Source organism: Saccostrea cucullata, unplaced genomic scaffold, assembly GCF_032062105.1.
Source record: "Saccostrea cucullata isolate Sc308-1 unplaced genomic scaffold, CSIRO_AGI_Scuc_v1 ctg3033, whole genome shotgun sequence".
NCBI lineage: Eukaryota > Metazoa > Mollusca > Bivalvia > Ostreida > Ostreidae > Saccostrea > Saccostrea cuccullata.
The window spans coordinates 1,552-26,379 of NW_026934665.1; the positions used below are offsets into that span (position 1 = coordinate 1,552).

The 24,828-nt window shown below is 34.9% G+C and overlaps 1 protein-coding gene across 1 annotated transcript in view; it reads left to right on the top strand.

Annotated features, from left to right (window-relative positions):
* Window positions 1-556: 556 nt before the first annotated feature.
* LOC134241148 (nuclear pore complex protein Nup133-like) overlaps window positions 557-24,828 on the top strand; it is a gene marked incomplete at its 5' end in the record, with an annotated part of 38,695 nt that continues 14,423 nt past the window's right edge. The window contains 5 exons of the mRNA XM_062723231.1: window positions 557-658; window positions 807-863; window positions 1,009-1,089; window positions 1,899-1,966; window positions 2,193-2,278. Of these exons, the coding sequence (XP_062579215.1) occupies window positions 557-658; window positions 807-863; window positions 1,009-1,089; window positions 1,899-1,966; window positions 2,193-2,278 (394 nt within the window). The remainder of the gene's footprint in view (window positions 659-806; window positions 864-1,008; window positions 1,090-1,898; window positions 1,967-2,192; window positions 2,279-24,828) is intronic.

A 24,828-nucleotide genomic window follows, 5' to 3' on the forward strand; every position in this document is an offset into this window, starting at 1 on the left:
CAGGGGTTTATGTCACAGTGTTAGGGGCACTACTGATTATTGCCGAATATTACTGATTAGTTGGAGTGCATTTTTGTCCCCCTACCCTGCATATGGGTATTCAGTAACCAAGCTAAGCAACCGATAAGTGTATTATTATGATGAACAGTGGTGCCTCTTTCAAAATTGTAAATGCCATATAACATCTGGCTTAAAACATGAATCAAATTCAATACACTGTAACTAGAAAGTTGTTGCATAATGCTCAGGTGACCTATAAGGCCCTTGGGCCTCTTGTTTATTATGATATTCTATAATAATTTCAGGAAGAGGTTGTAATTCTTTACCAAAGAAAAAACTAACATTGTTAATAAAACGTACTGTAATTTACTTATTAAAAAGTTACATTTTAGAAATTACAAATTAATATAGCAACCAAGAAACTAGCTTGCTTGAAACTATTTTTGAATGGTCCTTAGATACTAAAGTATTCTGACACAGAAAAAAAAACATTTTCTTCTTTTGCTTTCTTTGCCTGTAGTATAAAATGAAGTATTTACTGTACATTATTGTTCAGGATTTATGTTTGAATGTATTTTCCTTGTTGTTTATTTCAGACATCAATGAAGAACAAGAATTAATTGCCCATCAGCAGCAGTTACCTGCCCTTGTCATAGAGGTTAACTTATATAACTATTGCTAATTGCCATTATGTTTTTATCTTCACCTATTGATGTTCACTTTATATCAATTAACTCACAAATCCAATTTAACAAAACTTGGAATAATGAAATAGTGATTTTAAAACAAAATCACTTTTCTTGTAGAACCTTGGCATGGAGCCAAACAATATGAGAGTTCTCTCCCCTGTACAGCTGATAGAGGTATGTATCAGTGGGGACTTCCACCTTCATTTCTGTCTCTATTGATTGTAGACCATAAAGAAAAATTGTACAACACATTTAGTACTCTCTTGCCATTAAATGCTTATATTATAAATTTTATTGAATTATTTAACTTCTTTTCCAGTTATACATCTCAGGAACAAACATTGATGCCACGGAATGTGATTTCAAGAAAGCTCTGGATCTCTTACAATACATAGACAAGGTAAATGTATAAAAATGTGAGTACAGTAGAACACGGTTATAGCGAAGTCCTGGGGCCCTGTGAATTTAATTCGCTATATCCGTAATTCGTTATATCCGTATAACGAATTCGTATAACCATATATAGCGAATTCGCAATATGCATGTTTTCCTTCAAGGGTTACTATTAAATATGTTAGGGAAGCAAATATTACAAAACATACCTTCGATAACTAAGGTTTTATTATGAATTGAATTTTATATACAAATGCTGAGAGAAAATAAAGTCAGTTCAATTATCCAAATTTTGAAATCTTTTAAATTTCTTTATAAAAGAGGTAAAATTCATTATATTTAACCTCAACGGGACTCAAAATCAGTTCGCTATATCCGTAAATTCGTTATATCAGAGTTCGTTATAACCGTAAAATTTTACAAAGATTTGTTAAGAATTTTGCCGCGGACCAAGAAAAACTTCATTATATCCGTGAATTCGCTATATCCGTGTTCGTACTAAACGTGTTTTACTGTATAATCAAAAAAATTTATTAATTACACATGTACATAGGAATTTGAGCAATAAATAAACAACTGACAGGGGTATCTTTACTTATTAATGTTGGCTGTCTCAGAAGATTCAAAATTTTTGTAGAAGATAGATTTTAAGAACAGCTAGCTTCCTTTTCCAGTTTAAAGTATTTTTATAAATACATGTACCTCTGAAAATATTAGAACAGAGATATTCAAATATGGAAAAGAATGGTACCTCTAATTTTTTTTTATGGAAGACTATATTAAATCCTAGAGTTTTCAGCATTTATTTTCTTTCAGACTGACCCATCAATAGACTTTGAAAGTCTGAGGATGCACATCTGGGCCAAGTCTATTCTTAGAGACAGGTAAGGCTCAGGTAGAACTATAGAATCATAATATCTGTAAGGTAGTTAAGTTTTTTGCTCCATTTGCCTGAAGTACATGGAGAAATTGAATGGAATTTCAGGTCATCTGGGGTTTTCAATGTGACAATAAAGATTTATTTTAAAGGACAAATTTTCATTGCATAAATTATTTTTATACTTTAACAAAATACAATTAAAGAACAAAGGTTGTGTTTTACATTAACAGCTGGCAACAAGATGATTCAGTGGATGTTATGGAGACCATCATGAATACTGTGTTCTTCAAAACAGTGGACCTGGCTTACAAAGAAGGTAGGTTATTATCAAGATGTGTTGGTCTTGTAATAAGGTATGTTTATACATGTAATTTTAATAGCTTTTTCACATGGGTTTGTTTTTGTGTGTGCATCATTGGAATTTTAATGTTTTTGTATTTGAATTTTCGTTGAAAAAACAATCTTTCTGTAAACAGTTTCTTTACCTGTTGAATATAAGAAACAATTTTTTTTTCTAGAAAGCAATGTTATTATAAAATTGCTGAAAACAATGATTTTTACTGACAAAGACAATAGTTTTGTCTTGGGTGAACTACTACTAAGTTTTTTTTTATATTCTGATAAATTAAAGTCATTACTTTCTTTATTCAGGAATGGACGTGAAGACGTTTATGCCAGAATTGAGGGCAGTGTTAAATTGTGATGAACTTGGAGAACTTAAGGATAATGCTGGCTTTCAGTATTTGATACAAGCTGGATATGAACATATTGGACAAGTGTTATGATTTATGTCAAGTCACAGATGAGTCTGCATTGGATACGAGTTTTGTATGAACATATTGGATATTAAGTGTTATGATTTATGTAAAGTGTACTAGAAGTGTACAGGCAATATACTGTACAGGGGGAAAATAAATCGCGGTGTTAATATTCGCTATATTCACGGTGTTGATAAATCCGTGAATTCAAGAAAAAGTGAATAAGTTTTCAATAGGTATGGATGAGGAAGGAAACTTTTATTATACACCAAATCCGCGAATTCAAGAAACCGCGACAGTGTCAGAGAAGAGAAAAACGTGAAATTTACAACCCGTGAAATTAATCACCTATACAGTAGTTAATGTGCAAAGTACGAAAAGGTAGCTCAGCAATAATGCAATGTGCAGTAGATTTAAGGTGTCAATTAAAATTAGTTGGAAGGATTTGTTGAAATAAAAGATATGAATTTACTCTTTTTTCCTGCTTTTTTTTCTTTCATACTGTATAGCAGGTTTCTTAAGCGGGTGAAAAATTTGACGGTTTATTTCTTGACAAATGGTTCATGTATACACGTATTTTTTTCCTAACATGGCGTTCAAGTCATTACCGTAATTTTATATCAGTTAAAACATATAAAAGGGAAATGCTTGGGAAACATTGTTTAAAGAATGGGTGGACTTAACTGGCCAGAAAAAATGCCGTAAATTTAAGTTTCACAAAATGTTTTTTTTTTCATCATATAAACCCCCGATATCTTAACCCTGTATTCATGGTACGGATGTGAATTTAAAACGCTTTTTTCGAGGTAAACTAAATAAATATCGAAGGCATGGTGCCTGAAGATTTCTTGAATGTCAATAGATAATCAGGGTCACGCGTTTTTCATCGTCTAAATACATATTCAGCACATGTTTGTCGGGTATTCTTAAAAAAACTGTAGTCGTATATTGAACAAAATAATGTTATATTAAAAGGAGAAGAGCCGACAAAGGTGTGCTCACACTTAATTTAGCAAAAAAACATGTTCGAAAGAAACTTCTCGCTTCCATTGTCATGTCTTCAATTGACCTGTTTAATATTACAATTCATCACGTGATGTCCACCTGCGAGTGTACTCGTGAAAACAGTTACATTGTATTCTACAACCTGACCTCGATCTAAATTATGTCTTTGAGCGTGGTTTGTTGCCGTTTTCAGAATTTTAGCAAAATAAATAGTTTTAATTTTGCGTGTCATTACATTTTTAAAATAATAACATCGCTGTAATATGCTAAACACGTATTCGAATTTCTGGAGAGAGAGAAGGATAGAGAGAGAGATGTCAACAATGACGCCGATCGATAGCTCCGCCTCCTATAAATATTGATTGTGTGACATAAAAACCACTCCGGGTACATGTCGAATTCCGGAAGACGACACTCATGTATCGTTGCTTCAATTTTGATACATGACAACATGGCATTGTTTTTGCACAAATATTCCACCTAATATAACCAAGTATATGTAGGTCTTTCCATTGCTCATAATATATTTTGGATTCACTTCATTTTCAGCTTGGTAGAGGAGTCGCAAAAAGATCCAAAATAGGGCGTTAAGTCCACCCATTCTTTGATGATTATTTGTACTGTGTAAAGCTTGCGAAAATTGTTGATTTCGAGCTTAATCTTTGAAGAGATTGTTGTTTTTCTCTATATATGTAGCTTGCAATTAGATGTTCTTATGTTTTTTGACGCGGTTTATTGAATGAGGTAAATGTAAATTGCAACAGGTCCCATTTTAATGGACACTTTACCTGTAAAGCATGTAGAAAGACCATTTAGATAAAAACAGTTACTAGCTCCACCCACTGCAATTCGATTGCAAAACAGTTTGTCAAGTCTTCTGCCTAATGCCATGTACATATTATTAAATATTCAACTAATCAGCATCTAGGAAGACAGCCAATTAAGACAATGGATGGAGGATAGTCCAGAATCTTACTTAATGTGAAAAGAATCAGCTAGTTTGGTGAGGTGTATTCTATATTTTAACTCAGTCAAATCAATATGATTTAAAACATCAAGGAATGGATTTTGTTTGTTGATTTACAAATGAATATTAATTTTTAATATAATAGATAGAATATTTAGATTGCAGAATACATTACTTTAAACAGGGTATACATTATAAGTTATGTACATGTTATTAATCAGCATCTAGGAAGACAGCCAACTAAAACGATGGATGGAGGATAGTCCAGAATCTTACTTCATGTGAGAAGAATCAGCTAGTTTGGTGAGATGCATCCTATATTTTAACTCAGTCAAACCAATATAATTTATATCATCAAGGATCGAATTGATTTTATTTGTTGATTGACAAATTAATTTAAATTCTCAATATAATAAAAAATATAATGTTTGCATTACATTAATGTAATGTTATATTTTTCAATTTTTTTTTACAGCTCTTTTATCAGATTGATGTAGAGAGGATGTTTAAAGAGTTTCGGTCCAAATATATTTTGGTAATAAAGGTTATGATGAACTTCAGTGTATACATTATAAGTTATCTGAACTCCTTTGTTCATTACTTGGACAGAGAAACTTTTTTTACTTTCTTACCTATTCAAACTTCCAAATTGCTTATAGTATGACCTCTTATTAGAAAGGACTTCTGTGTTTCATCATTGATTCTTACCTTCATATTTCATGTTGCTTAGAAAAAATGCTTTAAATATCAAATCTAAAGCCGATAGATTAATTTATACGAGGGTTGTCCAAAAAGTTCGTGGACAATGAGGTTTTTGTCAAAATAAAGGGTTCTTTATGCATCTATTGTATATCAAAATATTTTCTATGAAAAACCAAGTCAGAATGATTTAATTTTTATAGATGGAACGTTAATATTTTTGTAAAAACCGGGGTCTTTAAAGATCGCAGATTTTGCGCACGGACCAGTCTGACATTAAGCTAATTTCATTATAACGTCAAACAGTTTCATGTTGACTTAACACATGTTTATGGACACGCACTATATTTCTTTTTTAAGGCGCAACGCAAGTCCAAGTGCTAGCAATAATCTTTAAGTATTGATTATAAATTATGTTATTTTAAAAATTCAAAACAATGCACAAAAATTAACGAGCGTCATCTAAATAAACAGTTTGTATACACAAACTGCACAGCCCAGTCCGACGCTGTGCTAGATTTATAACAACGCAATGAATAAAAATCTCCATTTTCAGTGAATTACACTTGTTTCTTGTAGCGTCTTCGAAATTGTACACACCGTTGAAAAATTGTGTATACAAATCTGAAATTCATACACCAAATATATTTCAGTAATTTTGAGTTGTTTTAAGAAATATTTTGTCTTTTACGTCGTTTCAACCGCATACAAACTTTTTTTTATCGGACGCTGCCCCGTACGGACGTCCGACGTCGCTTTTTTTTTGTCGAGTTTTGACACATATCTGTTAGGGTTTTTATTTAGTATTTGTACTGTCTGTATAGTAAGCGATACTTAAGATATCATAAAATGATTATAGCCTCTTTATTTGTGTTACATAAAATTTTTATTAAATTTTGACTTGTCTTATATAATAAATATTCATTTTAATCCGAACACTTTATATTAGAATTTATGTCATTTTAACCTTGGAACGTGCGCACTATCTGGGACCTTTAAAGACCCCGATTTTTACAAAAATATTACGTTCCATCAATAAAAATTAAATCATACTGATTTGTTTTTTTCATAAGAAATATTTTCATATACAACAGATTTATATAGAACCATTTCTTTTCACAAAAACGTCATTGTCCACGAACTTTTTGGACAACCCTCGTACACTGAACGAAGTCCAGTTAGTTAGTGTAATTACCAGAAAAAAAGTTTATTTACTTCTTAAAAGAGAGTGGTAATTTATGCAAATCTTTAAATTCAATTTGTATGTTGTTTAGAACCAGGACTCACATCAGTACTCAGCTAAAGACGTGGTTGTTGGACATACAGCCCACACGGTAAGTCAGAGGGTTCCACCGTCTTATAATTAGAAATAATTTATTATACACATTTTCTGAAAGAGAGGAAAGTATACTGTTTTACCCTTGTGAGTAAGTCTGTTGGAACAAATTTTGTCGCTGTTTTCTTAGCAACTACTCATTGCAGATGCTTGGAACTTTAGCACAGGCTTTGTATAGGCATGCCATAATTTGGGGTTCATTTCTGTTTGATTCCAAGTCAACTTTCTGTTATCTGTGTGTCTGTCCACACCAAATTTCAAGTTCTGGTTTTTTGTTTTTTTTTTTAGATATTTGAGCAATTTTTGGACTTATAGACATACCAATGTAGGAGGGTTGTGTGTGTGTGTGGCATAACTGTTTCAAAAATCTCTCTTGTTTATTTTTGAAGGCCACCATCAAAATTTGAAAATTCTTTGAAATATTTAAGAAATGAAGCTTATTTCAACTTATATTGTACGATATAACATAACCGCGAAGCGTTATAATTTAATTTCAGTGCAGACATTGAGTTTTTTTTCCAGAATAAGCCTTCACATTGATTAAATTTTAAAAGTAACGTCAAGCGGAGTAAAACGTTTTTTGGCGTAACTCATTGTGACGTAGGCAAGTTATGTTATACAAAATGGATAAAATCTTTTATCCAATCAAATGACGTGTTACAAATAAAATAAAATTATCTCTTTCTCTCTTATGGACATTAACAAACATATTATTTACAGGCTTATAATGAATGGCCTGTTCACTAAATAGTATTTGAAAAACTTGTTCCCCTGTTTCAGTGTTTAGCTGATGTATATTTGTCTTTAATATATAATGTACTTAACTTTCTATACGTTCTCTCTTCTATGAAACAAGGTCAAGAATATGATTGTGAATTCATGATCATGGAGTCCTAGCCAAACTGAATAAACTTTGATATGAATTCTGTGGCATGAGAAGCTCATGATGATCAGGTGACAATTTTGGCCAATGGGCCATTTGTTCAAACTTGCTGACTTTTTTTTCAGGCAGGCTGATGTATTTCTTGGTGAGGATGTCAATATGGATGAAGACTTGACTGCACAATTTGGATTGGGTAAGATGTAAGTTATGAAATAATCATAACGGTGCTTAAAGTGTTTTAAGATAACGTAAAACAGACATTCAATGCGCCAACATATCCAATTGCGTCTAGAATGGTATTTGCAAACTAAATGAATTTTGTGACTTGAATTGAAAACTATATCGCATTTTCGCAGCTGAGAAAATTTTGGCTAATGATTATCTGTTTTCAAGATCAGGATTGAAATATACGGTCTTTTTTTCAAAGATTCTCTATCAAGAAAATGTTTGAAGACGTTCCTTAAACTCTGTAAAAGGTAGCAAAAACTGCAATTACGTAATGTAATGATAGCATGCTGTATGATAGTCTACAGGACATGTTGTGATCAACCATATGCCTGTCTGGGGTGGTTCTATGAACTATTTTTAAGTGGTTTCTTCAATCTGGCAAATTATTTTGTCACAGTAATAAGTAGTCTTTGATGTAAAAAGGATATATATCGATGGTGCAAAAATGAATGTCATTCCTTGCTTATTATATGCTACATGTAAATGTGTTATTCAAGAAATGTTTAACACCATGGCGAGTGAAATATTTCTTGATGGTGACCAGAATTTCTGAAATGGCAACCAAAAATAATTTTGAGGTGTCATTTAGTGACTGGTAGGAAGTGTGACTTGGAGAACTTATATTACTAAAAAAAAAGAATAAGGCAAACTGTTTTATGTGCTCCAACTAACCCATCTAAATTGTTCATACAAAAGATTTATCTTTTGAAACTACATTGTTCCTACTGAGTATTCTACATGTACCACACAGTGAACAGGTTTTGTGTTTTTATATAGAATTGAATGTTTTAGATTTCGGACGATTTCATAAAGAAATAATTTAGAAAGAAGTAGAGCATAAACTATTCCTTATCAAGCTTACATTTGATCTTATCACAGTAAGAGTACTTTGTAATATTACTAGTACATGCATCAATTTAATCAGATAACAACATAATGTTCTCTGATGATATTCTAAGCAATTTTGTATTAGCTTTAAATAGGAGGATTTTAAATACATATAATTTATCAAAAAGCATTGATACACTGCATTTGCTCTTAGTTATCATGTACTGTTTTGTATAGGTTTTATTTGATCATTACTCAGCCCTTAATTCCACACATGTATTTGTTTACTTAAATGAATCATTAATTTTTGCAGACTTTTCAAATGAGTTTACTTTTGATATTTGATTTTCTTTACTTGTCTGTTACTTTTTTGAGCAACGAAAAGATTGTTATTTGTATCTGTACACAGTCCCCAGGGATAACTCAGTCCACAGTCTATGTAACGGAGGAACTGTCCATACTGGTCTATGATGTGGACACAGTCATTGTAATAATCAGCTGTAAGGATGTGACTCTGACTGTCTGTGGTGATTCCTCGTGGATTGAATGGTTTGTTCTTTGGAGCAGGAGTATGTCCAGTGTACCTGAATCTCAGTTTCCCGGCCTGATTGACCACCACTATTGCTCTAGCTTCACTATCAGACACACAGATATCTAGGTTCCTGTTCTCCATTATGTAACCACCAAATGAATAGAGAGATTTACCTTGATCATCAAACTGAATGGTTTGTTTCTCTGTGGAGCCAAAGTAACAGACAACTTTTGTTGATTTGTCATCATCACTGACCATAATAACCATGAGGTCACCAGAGGAGGTACTACACACACCTTTAGGTTTCCAGTTCTGTAGTCTGATCACCTCGTCTGTCTTCTCATTCTTCACAATGTTCACTGTTCTATCAATGTAATCGGTATAAACTAGATCTCCACTTTTTGTCACTGCTATGTCCCATGGATTGTTCCTTGACTTGGTTGTGATTGACTTGAGTAGTGATCCCTGATTGATGCTGAAGAGTTTCATGGTGCTGTTAAGCCTACTTGTCCAGATTTCTTCATCACTCAGACAGGATACATTGTAAAGGTTATAATACCCAGTTTTTATGGTGATGACAGTCTCTGGTTCATCAAGCATCTGTTTGACTGGAGGAGAAGATCCAGCTTCTGGTGATTTCTGCGTTTCCTTCATGCTGTAGCCATGTTTGTCTGAAGTTAAAGTATTTGATGATAAAGTTCCAAACAGTTTACTGAGTCTTTCTCCTTGAATTTTTTCTGGAATGAATTTCGATAAGGACGGGGATAGTTTTTGTGGAAGATTTCTGTATCTATTTACATTTGATGTAACACTTAACAGTTTTGACAAGTCATTAGTGTCTATACCAATTTCAACTGAATTGATTTCATCCTTGATGTCAGACATTGTCTTGTTTATTTCATCCAGATGTTTTTGTAGAGTTTGTAACTGTGTGCTTTTCATCTCATCAACTTCAGCTTTGAGTTTCTGAACAAGTTTGTCAATTTCTCTGTGCCAGTCCTCTCCATGTTTTGTTATGGCTGTTGAGAGATCTCCATATTCCTTTTGTAACTGACTCATTCTGGTTTGTACATCAGAGGCTATGTCCTGGTAGGTGGGGTAAATTTTCTCCTTTAATTCAGTTTGTTCTTTTAAAATCTGGTCTTTTTTATCATCCAGAATCTGTAAGATTTCTGATAACTTATGACCCAGGTGTTTTTCAGATGCTAGACACTTTGTACAAACAGGAATGTCACATTGATTACAGTACATAGTGCATTTTTCTTTGCTATGACTTGTACACCCAGGGTAGAAGGGGGTAGATTTCCTGGACTGAAATTTGACGACTTTGTGGTCCTTGGATTCATCAGATATCATGTGTTTTCCTACACAAGCTGTACACAGGTTGACAAGACATGAATCACAGTGCATCTGTACCACAGCGGTCTCACACAGGTCATATCGCATCACGTCCTGGGCACTGGTACGGGGGTCCATGGTTAAACTTTTTACTCTAAAGTAAAGAGTTAATTACGCTTAGAAATGGAGCTAAGTTGGTAAGATTTTGGAAAAAAACATCAGATATTTGAATTGTTTCTTTCAGAGGGGCATTTATTTGGCAAATTATACGTTCGATTACAAAGTTTTATATAAATGTTTATTTTTATTTTTGACCAGCAGTAAAATTTAAAAGTTCATGGATTCATGCCCGAGAATGGGGTTTGATCTTATATATGTGTTGCAAATACATTGATCTTTGGAATGATCTTGTCTCAGGGACTATGATCAAGCAAATGTTTGAATGATAAATATCATCACTTAGCGAGGCCTGTACTAGATTATGAATATTGTGGATTAATGGAGCTGAGATGGCCACATTAAGAAATTGGTTCATGAAACTTGGAACAAAATGACTCATTCTTTATTCATTGATCTTAAAAATCCTTGGTAACGTTTTGGTTTTCAAAAAATCTTTTTATATGACTATAAAACCATGCATTTACTGTTATCTAGTAGGTAAATTAGAATATCAGAATGTTTAATTGATATATAAACATTACCTGACGTCTAAGACTGCAATGACTGCCAATAAAGTGGATGTTGTTATGTGTTCATGTCGCATGACCTAGTTACGGCGTATCGACCTGTCAGGTATTTATACTTCCTGGTCTATATATAGCAGATTTAAATCTCGGTACTGTATTTTGCTTTGTTGACTATGCCGAGCTTCACTGCTTTTAATATTTGAAAATAAAGATTCTTATCTACAGCAAAAATAATGACATTATCTCAGCATGAAATGAAAAATTTAAGGTCACTGAAAGAGGATGATACTACCATTCTAACCCCATCCCCGACCTCCTTGTCCGTGGTTTGATTGAAATTTGATTCTGCTGACTAATCTTAATTACTTTAGTTAAAATAATAATAACTTTAATTAATAATTTAGAGTCTGAGTTAAATTACCCGAGTCACATCTTAAACATGTAAAATATTTTATGTATTGTACAGAATGTAAGATTGATTATTCTAGTATTCAAGCTCAATGTCGATTTGAACAATACATTCATGTACACATCTGGGGCAAATAGGGACCTCCAAAAACATCATGGGATTAGGTGCCATGGAGAAGTGAGCATCTCCTGTAGACCGGTCACACCCGCTGTGTGTGGCTTGTAATGATCAGCAAAAAACAGAAAAATCTGTAGAAAAATCATTGTGAAAATAATGGCCTAACAATATCTGATGTCAGAAAACAGGTTTTCTACTTGATAATCAGTATATGCTTATGTAAACATTGAAATATATATGATACACAGATGTAGCAGGTATGGCGCCCATCTTTTACCTATAACATGTTTTGTTTATTTCAGCTTTCTTGGATACAGATATAAACGGAACTCCTAGTGAATTAGAAAGCTTGATGATTCTGGGATATAAAGACACATACTCGGTAAAACATTTTTAGTTCACTTCTACTAAGCAACACTGGCAAACTTTTCCTTATTCGTAGCCACTGCAGGCCGTTGTGTGTGGGAGGTGTGAAGATGAGGATGAGCGGCCATTCTATGTTTTATCTGGGACACAGTTCCAGAAATGGGTCATCTCTCAGCCGTCATAGAAAAGGTTCTTATTACACTGATTTCATATTAAATGTAATGAGGAATACTGGATGCACTTACTCATTTTCACGTTTAAATAGTAACAGGTGGTGCTTATACAGTAAAGTATTGTTATAGCGAACACGCATATAATGAATTCAAGCTTACAGCAAAGTTTTTCTCATACCGGAAAGTTTAAATGATTCATAGATTTAACGAATACAACAAATTACATTTATAACGAATCAGAATAGATTTCCTCGCACTTTGTTATAAGGATGCTATACTGTACATAAACATGATACGACAGATATTAGTTACAAAAAAAAATTCAAAATACAATAAAAAGAACCGTTATATACCTATCAGAGATATTGCTGTCATAAATCAAATCCCTAATTTAATTTTAATTTTGGGCTCATGTATAAGGTTTCAGACATAAAATCTAGGAAATCTGCACAAAAATGTGAACAACAGCTTAAAACTACTCATTAAAACTAAGAAAAGAAACATCATCAAGTGTTAAAATAGTTTTTACATTACACAGAAGATAATGTAAATTCATTTGTCTCTTGGAAATAATGACTGGACATGCATCCAGTTAAAGATAAATTAATGAGTTTGGTGTGGGAAGTTGTTAAGGCACATCTTATCAAGCATTTGATATCTCCTGAGAATTTAACAGAGAATTAAGGATCTCTCTTCTCCAATTCTCCAATTCTCTTAATTGTATTTTATTGTTTGTCAAAGCATTTCATTAGTGAAATTTATTTTCAAAATGAATTTGATATAAAATTATTAAGATTAATTTTATTTTGTATAATATGATTTAACAATCGGTTTGCAGAGTGTCATGACATATAATAGTTGCGTTATATTTCTTTAATGCAGAAATTAAAAAAAATGTTACAATGGAATTGCAATGTATTAGTATTGATGTTTTATTTGGTTGCATCTTTGTTTCATTCACTAAGAAATATATTGAGCAATTGTAATTTCATTGCAATTTTTTGTAAGAGAATTGTGAACACCTCTAGATTCACAAAGTATTGTGAATTGGCACCTTCTCTGAAAAACTCAGCGGGGGGGGGGGTGTATTTGTCCCTATTGGACAGTTCTAGTTTGCAATTCTTTTTACAGCTGTTCTGTCAGATTGATGTAGACAATTTTTTATAGAGTTCCTGTACAAAAAAGTTTGGGTAATGTCTAAACCACATTGTTTACATTAATACATTATCCGTCCCATTTTGAAGGTTACTGTGGTAGGGAAAAATTTTTTTGTTTTTTGTTTGCATATTTTAACTTTCAGAGTTGCTTATTGTACAGTGGTATGACTTGTAGCTACAAAATTGTGCTTGATTACTGTTTGTTATTTTTATATATCATGTAACTTAGAAATGTTTGTTTGTATGTTTAGATAGTCGACACTTATGCCTGTGTTTGGACAGTTTCATTACTATGAACAAAACTTTGTTTCTCGTATAAGAAATTAGAGTAAAATGCAAAACTGCGCATGTATTATTTAATGGCTAGAACCAGGACACTTGGCAACTGAAGACTTGGTTGTTGGACATGCAGCACACACAGTAAGTCCAAGATTTCTCAAGCTTTGTTTTCGGGGTATCAATTCTATGTTGTTGTTGATTTTTTAATGCCACTATTCTTGAAAATTTGTTTTGAATATTGTTCATAACTCATTTATATTTACAAACAAATTGTTTGCAAGCTTATAATAAATGGCCAGCCCTCTACAAAGTCTTATTATATTGAAAGGATTTCCATGTAATGGGATTTTCTATTTTTGTAAGAAGTTTATGAATTATCCGCTTTTGCTTGCTTGAACAAAGTGGAATTCGAATACACAATATGTGGATTTTCTTTTACCACAATGAGGTAAATGTATTAAATTGGGTTAGGTTCGACTTTAGTAGACCGTTTCTATATTGAACATTTATTTGGATTTTAGAAGGCTAGAAATGTGTTTTTTTAAGCCACTGCAGGCCCTTGTTTGTGGAAAAGTGAGAATGAAGATGAGGTGCCAGTTTATGTTTTATCTACGACACAGATCTTAAAATAGGTCATCTATCAGCATGTCATAGTAAAAGTTTCTTTTTACGGGTCCTTGCCTAAAGCTTTCTTTTTGATTTGTGTAGCAATGTTTTTCGAAGATCAGCTATACTTTGCAAAAATACGATACGAGTTACAGACGCGCCCCCTCCACATCTTGTTCCAAGCATAACCGGTACCTTTACTTTCTAAAATGTTTAATGAAAGGCCTGTTGACTTCCTTCCAAGCATAACTTTTACTATATCGAAAATTTTCATTGAAGACCCCCCGCCCATTTTTTTTTATTGCAGTATAGTCAAAGAAGGTTTAAAGAAGTTTGACAATTTTCCTTTTTTTTCAATGTCAGCTTTTTAAAAAATAAATTTGAATTCCCCCCCCCCCCCGCCTTTTCAAAATTTACACCCCTGAGTTGAGTTGGTAAAACTCAACTGCATATATAGACATCTTATTTCACATGCACTTTGGGTTATTTAAAAAGAATATTTTAGACATTTGCTGCCATATGTTTGTTTCATATCTCTGTTAATAAGGAAAATTTTCAAATAGCAGCCAATGCGATGTTTTCGGTTATTAACCGGTGCAATATATGCTAAGACTCTGATAGCAACCATTGTACTGTCCGTGTTCTAGACACTTATAACAGAAAACACGTCTGCTCGGTTTAACGCTTTAATTCTAAACTACATAACTAAATGATTACACAAATCGGCGTGGCTGAAACTGTCAACATCAATTACTGAATTTGTATTTTACATATAACATTCTGCTGGTATAGCAAATTCCTAAACGTGGGAAAACATTAAATCTGAATGACTATTTTAAGATATGAACATTACATCCCTCTTCACCTTAGACAGAAAAACAATCTTTACATAATTTCTTAAATGACAGCCTGTAATGCTAATAACTAATCTTTATACAAATAGAGAATAAAGTAATTGTCAAATAACAAAAAAGTCAATCATTTTTTTTTCTTAGGTGGTCACATAGTCTTTTAGATAGGCGGGTGGTTTACGTTCCCGGGATGGTCTTCCGGTATCTGTGACAGAACGGTCTTTATCCAATTCGTCTCCTGTTTCGTCTGCGCTAATTTCGGGTTCATGCGATTCCGTTTCGTTTTCGTGGCTCGATATAAATTTCTTTATAGCCGTGCAGTTTCGCTTAATCAACGATCCATTTTCAACCTCGAGAGTCGCTGCATTTCTGCATTTCTCCCTCACGATGAACTTCTCAGGCGCGAACTCGGTTGATAACTTGTCGCGCTTTGGCTGACGTTGTACAACAGTGTCGCCGATCTCAATTTCACACGGTACGGCGCGGCGCTTCTCATCCGCTCTTATTTTAAAATCCTCTTTCCGTCTTGCGTCCGTTTCTCTTACTTCTTTGCGATCGATTCTTGTACTGATCTCTGGTAACTTGGTATGAATTTTCCGATTATATAATAACTCTGCAGGGCTTTTTCCAGTTGTAGAATGTGGGGTCGCACGATACGCAAGTAAGAACTTGGGTAATTCTTGTCTCCAATCCTTGCCCTCTGCGTTTGCAGCTTTAATAGCTTTGAGTAGTGTTCGGTTTTGCCTTTCTACCTCCCCATTTCCTTGTGGCCAGTATGGTGTAGTCCGAATGTGTTTAATACCATTTGAATTCAGGTATCCCTTAAACTCCTCTGACACAAACTGTGGTCCGTTGTCGCTTCGCATGCTGTAAGGTAAACAGTGCCTCGCGAACATACTTTCGAGTTGGAGAATGATCTTCTCACTTGTTATCTTTTTCATTATGGCTACTTCCTGAAATCGGGAGAAATAGTCTATAACGACTAGTAGATTTTCCCCAGAAGGAAACGGTCCCATAAGATCTATAGCCAGATCCTGCCATGGCCCGTCGGGTAATACCGTTGTTCGAACTGGTTCGGGCCTAGTGTTGTTCGACAATAGTTGGCATTGATGACATGTTCTAACAAACCGCTCGGCTTCTGTATCTATGCCTGGCCACCATACCTTTTCTCTTAATCTTTGTTTCGTGCGGACAATGCCCTGGTGTCCTTCGTGGGCCAACTGTATTGTTTGTTTCCTTAGACATTTAGGCAGTATGATGCGCGATCCACGTAATACTATTCCGTCGACGACTGAAAGTTCCGCTTCCACAGTACGAATTTTAGGATCCAAACGGCCATGTCCTGTTTTGATCCTCCTCATAATCTCGACGAGTTCTCGGTCCTCCGACGTTTTCTGACGAACTTCTTCAATAGTGAGTGCTTTCGGTACAGCATTATCTGCAATGAAATGCGCATACTCGTCTGCAATGTGGCGTATTCGGCAAGCCTGATTCTGACTCAATCTGGATAGAGCATCAGCAGCGTTCTTTGGTCCAGGTATATAGACAATCGTATATTTATACGGTTGAAGTCGCAATATCCATCGCTCGATTCTAGCTGGTTGTTTCGACTTTGGAGAGAAAATGTAGGTCAACGGCTTATGATCCGTCCAGATTTCGAATTCCAGCCCGTATATATACATGTGAAACTTTTCACACCCAAACACGACGCCTAGAGCCTCTCGCTCAGTCTGCGAGTATCTTTGCTCAACGTCGATTAGAGTCCGACTGGAATATGCAATTGGTTTAAACAATCCGTCCGGTTGTTTCTGTGCTAGAATGGCCCCAAGTCCAACGGGACTTGCATCCACGATTATCCTTGTCTCGGCTTTTGGATTGTAGTATGCTAGTGCTTCGGCACTTACAAGCGCTCTTTTTAGCATGTCAAACGCATCCTGGTGTCTTTTCGTCCAATTCCAGTGCGTGTTCTTCCTTGTAAGCTCTCGTAAAGGGGCAGCTATCGTTGAGAAATTCGGTATAAAACGGCCGCAGTAGTTTGCTAGCCCCAGGAAGCTCCTTATTTCGGAACTGTTGCTCGGCGTCCGGGTCTCCGATACTGCTTTGATCTTTTCCTGGTCAGGTCGAACCCCCTCTGATGAAATCACATGTCCGAGGAATACAATTTTTGACAGACCGAATTCGCATTTTTCTCTATTAAGGGTAAGCCCTTTCTCAGCTAGTCTGTCGAGCACCTTGGTAAGTTTCTTGTTATGGTCCGCCTGATCCGTCCCGTAGACTATAATGTCTTCAGACAAATTCCTTACTCCTTTGATACCTTGAATGACTTGTCCAATTACTCTCTGGTAGGTCTCAGATGCTGAGGAAATTCCGAACATGAGGCGCTTATAGCGATAAAGGCCCTCGTGTGTCACAAACGTGGTTATCTCTCTTGATTCCTCGTCTAGCTCTATTTGGTGGTATCCCCAGCGTAAATCAAGTTTAGAAAACACTGTGCTGCCGTTCATATCCTCAAGCATTTCATCCACTGTCGGGATCGGGTATTGTTCGCGTTGAACAGCAGTGTTGACCCGTCTCATATCGACACAGATTCGAATTTCCCCGTTTTTCTTAGGCACAACGACAAGTGGCGACACCAAGGCCGTTGGGCTGTTTACTTTCTCAATTATGTCCATCTTCTCCAGCTCCTCGACCTTTTTGTGCACGCTTTTCCTCACATTAAATGGTAAACGTCGTAACGGTTGTGCTACAGGGGTCACGGTCTTGTCGACATGGATCTTCAGCTGAAAGTTTTCCAGTTTCCCTACTCCATCGAAAACAGAACTTCTTGAGGCAACAATCCTATCAAGTTCACTTCTAACGGAGCATAGGTCCGGCTCATCGGTTCCTATGCGTAGAACTCCTAGCTCTACTGCTGTGTCTCTTCATAGTAAGGAAATATAATCGCCCTCAACGACAGCAAACTCTGCATATATTTCACGCAGTCCATGCTTGGTTACAGTCCGAAATGTTCCAAGTATTTGTAACGGTTCCTTCGATCCGTAAGAAAACAATCTTTTTGTGCTCCTCGATAAGGACATTGTTTCATCGTTAGCTCTAATGGCGCTCCATACATTGTGGTTAACGATATTGCAGCTCGCGCCAGAGTCAATTAGCATCTGTATCCTAGCTCCCCCACGCTAACGTCTATCATGCCATTTGCATCGTTTTTGTAGACAGCAAATGCGAACTCGTCATCTGAGGACTCGCTCTGCACTAAATGAACATGCTTCGTACTGCGGTTCTTACCTGGTCTAGTGCGCGGGGTATCCGATTTAGTCTTACACACCTTTGCGAAATGACCCTTTTTCCCACACTTATTACACGTCTTGTCCTTAGTAATTGTACAGTTCCTTGCAATGTGGCCCTTCCGCCCGCACCTAAAACACGTGGCATCTTTCTGCGAACTTTTCTGAGACACGTATTGTTTCCTGTGACTTACCGACGGCCTTACAGTGTTTACATCGGAGCTTGAAAATGTTTCACTGCCCTTGAATCTGTCCGCTTGCTCGTTTACGATTTCGCCAGCTCGGGCTATGTGCATTGCATTTTTTAAAGTTAATTCCTTTTCCTTTAGGAGTCTTTTTCTTAATTTTGACGATATACACTTTTCAACGATTTGATCGCGAATGTTGTCGTCTGGCTTCTCAAATTCACAGGTTACGGCCAGTTTGCGCAGCCTAGTCACAAAACTGTCATTTTTTTCTGTTTCACCTTGTGCCGCGTTTCTGAACAAATGGCGCTCAAATGCTATGTTACGTTTTGGTTGGAAGTACTCATCTAATTTCTTTCTGGCACCGTCCAAGTCATCTCCTGACTCCCCAAGGGTATCAAATATTTCTTGAACCTCACTTCCCGCGGAGTGTAGAAATAAAGCCCGTTTTTGCGCTTTATCCGTAATCCCTGTCGCCGTTATGTAGAAATCAAAAGTTTTCTACCACTTATTCCACCTTTGGGAAACACTTGTCTGGTCACCATTAACATCGAATGGATTAAGTGCAGGTAACTGCAATGCCTTTGCCATTATTGTTATCCTCGTCGCCAATGTACTGTCCGTGTTCTAGACACTTATAACAGAAAACACGTCTGCTCGGTTTAACGCTTTAATTCTAAACTACATAACTAAATGATTACACAAATCGGCGTGGCTGAAACTGTCAAATCAATTACTGAATTTGTATTTAACATATAACATTCTGCTGGTATAGCAAATTCCTAAACGTGGGAAAACATTAAATCTGAATGACTATTTTAAGATATGAACATTACAACCGTAACTTTAAAAAATCGTGTTTTATCCACAAATTTCTTTTTAAATACACTTTTCAATTTTTAAAAAAAAATTTCTAAGAATTATTATAGATTGACGCATCTTCAAATACCAAAATTCCCACAATCTGATAATGGATGATTTAAAAAAAAGCATGAAACTGGGTATTAATTGACTTAAGATTTGGTATAGGCTTCGGAAATTTTTACTAATTCTAAATTATTAGAGGGCTATTCTGCAAATTACACATGACAACATCTATAGAAATACCTTACTTGTTCCGTGCACCCGGACTTTTCAGAGACTATATCTTGATTTGGGGTCATGATTTCACCGTTTTACAACTTGTTTTCAACATATTTATTTCTGCTAGCAGCCGTTTAGGTACTGCACCGTGACTTTGTCTTTCTGTCCGTCTGTCTGTTTGTCCGTCTGTCAATCTTCCGTCCTCGATTTTTCTGTTTTTTTTTAGTTGGCTCGCGTAGCGAGCTACTCCCTGTTAACACAGCCGTTTCATAGCTGTAAAATTTATCATGCATCCATCAAGGTGATCCATACGCCAAATATGATAGTTCTTGCAAAACATGCTTTTGTTTGAGCCATTTTATATACTTAGGAGGTAAAAACTGCACAAAAGTTCATACTGTTACATTATATGTCTTCATGCTTTTAAAGAAATTTTTGATGAAATATCTGTACAATGTAAAATTACTGCGTATAAATATATGTTCAAGCATGTTAGGCAGATCTAATCTTCCCATCTAAAGTTTATTTTGACCTAGAATACTCCCTAACACAAACATCAGCTTCTCTCATTAACTGCAGCTAGTGTACTTGAAAAATCTATTTTTAGAATCCAGATTTGCTGTGGGAATCTTTAAACTAATTACTTAACAACACTGACCACTGCAGCTAGTGTGCTTAACTGAGTATAAGATATTGTGTCCAGATGTATCAAAAAGCTCAATTAACTCGAGCGAGTCAACTCGCAGGCCCTTCAGGCCTTTGATTTCTAATTACCTTCTTTTATGGTTGATCAATTAAGTTCAAATTTGATTTGTTGGTTAAATGGACAATAAGACATTTTTGATGCTATTCTATGCAATAGCTGCATTGTTAATACCCATACTTTCTATTTCTATTGCCAAAAAAAAACATGACCTTCTCATGCAAGTTATGTATTTTTTCTGCATCAGGTGCAACGTTAATTCTTATGCTAACAACCAAGGAAAGCATTTATTGTTAACAATTACACTGAATTGTAAATATCTTGTAGACTGAACCGAAATATCAATATGAATAACAAACCATATTCAACATCAAAAGAGTTCATAACAGGTGACCTATTGCTATCCGTTTTCGTCCGTCGTGCGTCATGTGTTGTGTGTTAACATTTGAACATTTTCAGCTTCTTCTCTGAAACCACTGAACCAATTTCAACCAAATTTGGTATACAGCATCTATGGGTAAAGGGAAACAAAAATTGTGAATTTCATGACCCCGCCCCCCTGGGGCCTGAGGGGATGGACCAAAACCACTAAAATTAATGAAATATTTAAAAATCTTCTTCTTTACTCCTGGACATCAAGCAGGCAAACTGTTGGCATGAATCTAATGAGCATTGAGTCCTCTACAAAAATTGTGAAAGTCATGGCCCCAGGGTCAGGGGTTCTAGTGCTAGCTAGGGCGGGGCTCTATAGATTATATAGTGAAAATGCATTATTTCTTTGAAAATCTTCTTTTCTGCTCCTTGGTATTAAATAAACTATCTAAGCACATAGTTATGATAAGCAAAGTTGCCTCTTCAAGTTTGTGAATTGTATGGCCCCAGGGTCAGGGGTTCTGGTGTTAGGGCGGGGCTCTATTGATTGTATAGTGAAAATGCATTATGTTTTTGGAAAATCTTCTTCTCTGCTCCTGGGTATAAATAGACTAACTAAGCACATAGGTATGATGAGCAAGAGTGCCTTTTCAAGATTTGTGAATTTTATGACCCCAAGGTCAGGGTTCTGGTGTTAGGGTGTAACGTTGAATATTGACCCGAGTTGAAAATTGACCCGGGGGTCATTTTTCAACGTTGAATATTGAACCGGGGTCATTTTTCAACGTTGAATATTGAGACAAAAAGTCGTTGAATTTATACCCGGGGTCATTTTTCAACAGCTTGATAATTTTTTTCTTACACCTGTTGACGTCAACATGTTGAAAATTGACCCTGTTGAATATTGACCCCTCCTCAAAGTTTGAACATTTTTTTTAGGTGGGAAGTTGTTTTACGGGATTTATCATGCAATATCACTTTATTTATATTTCGGTTTCAATTTTTTCCCCTTTCAAGAATAATAGAAATAAACATACAGTATCACCCCGTGTATATATGTACAATTTGATCAGTTCACGATTTCAGTTATCTTCAAGCATGACAACTTTATTTTTGAAAATACTTTCCAAAATCCATGGCATCCATAAATAACTACAAAACAACGAATAGGGCATAAAACAAAAATCTTAAAAATCTGCTGTATAGAAAGTGAGCCCTATATATATTGACCAGGTGGGTGGAACATCCCATCTAGTCAAATTCAGTATAAAAATAACAAAATTAATTGCCCCAAAATTAGAATGAAACACTCCGACCAAAATGATTCCAATGATAGGTTATATTTGTAAAAAAAAAAAAAAAGAGCAATATTATAGCGACCATAGCATGTAAGTACTGACTTTAAATAAATTGTTGAAATCCCTGTAACAATTAACTTATTTGTCAGTAGCCTGTCTCGGCTTGAAATTTGATCGCTTCCGGACCATAACCTTATGAATGAGATTATTCTTATTCTAAAAAAAAATCTTATTCTATACAACGTGATTCCTATTTGATTACTTGTTATTTCTATTCCATTATTTGTAATTTGTATTCGATAAATTGCTATTCCAATTACAGGAAATGTGAGAATATGATTTAAATATCATTAAATTTACATATTTTTTTCTCGAAAACACGAGGAAGTGCTTTGGGAGAAAGGCGTCTTTGGAATCTCAAATTCGAAGGCATTACAGAGTACTGTGTTCTTTTATGCATGTATGTTGTTTGTCCTGAGCAAGGGGCTTGTCTTCCGGTCCGGATTGATAAATGTAAAATAATTTTTTTTTCAATTTTGTATTACATAATAGGTGTAGTACTTTTTGTAAAACAATATTTTTCTCGATTGATCGTGTCAGAATCTTTATTAAAGCAACTTTTGTTTAAACTAGAATTGGTTGTAAACTGCATTTAATCAAAGTTTTAATGTAGGATCTAATCATATATACATGTATATTCCCGAGTAAAATACACATTTTGTTTTAGATCAGAGAATTGATAGCAGAAACACGAAATTGATACAATAATTTCCTAGCGTATTTCTCGTTAATTAACGGAAAACATTCTTTTCAAATGAAATAGGCCTTTAATTGTCACCAAATGTGTTATGTTATGACATACAATCGAGCAAAAACGCAGTTTCTTGGTATCAGTCACGGAAAACGGCCTGGCTGTATTGATTATATAGTAAAATACATTAATTCTTTGAAAATATTTTCCTTTGCTTCTGGGTTTTATGCCAATGATCCAAGTAAATATATATTTATGATGAAGAAAGGTGCATCTAGCAAAGTGGTTTTTTATGCCTCCAGGGTCAAAAGGGGGGGGGGGGGTTACATAGTCTGAAAATAAATTAATGCTTTGACATCTGCTCTTTGCTATTAATCAACCATTTTATGATTATATTTGCAAAATTTTGAAATATGTGGCCCATTGGTCAGTGGGTGAGGTGCACAACTGGGTATAAAGTTGAAGTGCATTTTCTCTTTATTACTCTGATCTACCTCTAGGTATTAAGTAAATAGTAAAGCATGCTAAGTTAGTAATTATGATAAGCAACGGTGCCTCTTTCAAAATTTTAAATTGTGAATTTCATGGCCACCGGTTTAAAACACGAACCAAATTTAATTGTTTGAAAGTTGTTACACAATACTCAGGTGACCTATAAGGCCCATGGGCCTCTTGTTTATACTAGAATATCCTAAAGATTTTGCTCCTGTTATTTTATGCTGATTTCCTGTTTAAGCATGTTAATTATTGTTTCTAGATAAGTACAAAAGAAATTCAAATAAATGGTTATTCGTATTAATGTACTTACCCAGAATTATATATAGCATAACAACAAATGTTCTTTGATGATATTGTAAACAAAACTTTTGCTATTAACTGTAAAATTAGTTTTTAAATACAACTAATTACAAGAGGCTCACAATCCTTATAGGTCACCCGAGTATTATATAATAACTTTTTAACAAATGAATTTGTCTCGTGTTTTAAAACAGAGGTCATAATATTCACAATTTTGAAAGAGGCACCATTGCTCATTTTAAGTATACATGTAGAATGCTTTAAGTTTGAATACTTAATACACAGAGGCAGAGTAGGGGAACAAAGAAAAATGCATTTCTATTTATCAGTAGTGCCTCACCCTACAGGAACCTCTGACCCTGGGGCCACACATTTCACAATTTTGGAAATAGGCAACCTTGATCATCATAAATGTTAGATGAATACCAAGGAACAAATTTCAAAGCATTAATTCATTTACAGTATGTATAATCATTATTGCCCTCCTCCACTTGGTAACCCTGGCCAAGGGACCTTGAAACTAAACATTAAAATGTTTTCTTTGTTTGTTATTACTGGAATTAACGGAATCAGCTGTTGCAGAAAAAATGCGGGTTTTACGCGGGTTATGTAATTTTTCTGCAATAGCTGCGATCGTTAATTCTAGTAATAACAAACAAAGGAAGACATTTTATTGTTTATATTTATATCTGTTAAAATAATCATTTAAATAATTAAAAAGTTTAATTATTGTATTAATGATGCAAACAGCCACTGATCAAGAAATCTGTACATGCAGGCGATATGCCTAATGTAGTTCATGCAGTTATTAATTAACGCAATGGGTTTTCTTAAGAAATAAAGGAGAAAATATTCAGCGGATGTAAATATTACACAAATATGAAAGAGGAATCCTTGTTTATCATAACTAAATACTTAGATCGTCAGCATAATACCCAGGAGCAGAAAAGAAAATTTTTAATCAACTCATGCATTTTCACTATATAATCATTAGAGTCCCACCCAAACAACAGACCTCTGACCCAGGGACCATGAATTTCACAATTTTGGTGGAGGACTGCTTATTACAATCATGCCAACAGTTTGGCTGCTTGATGTTCAGGAGAATAGAAGAAGATTTTTGGTTTTAACTAAACCCCACAAGCGCCAATGGGGCAAGGGCCATGAATTTCAC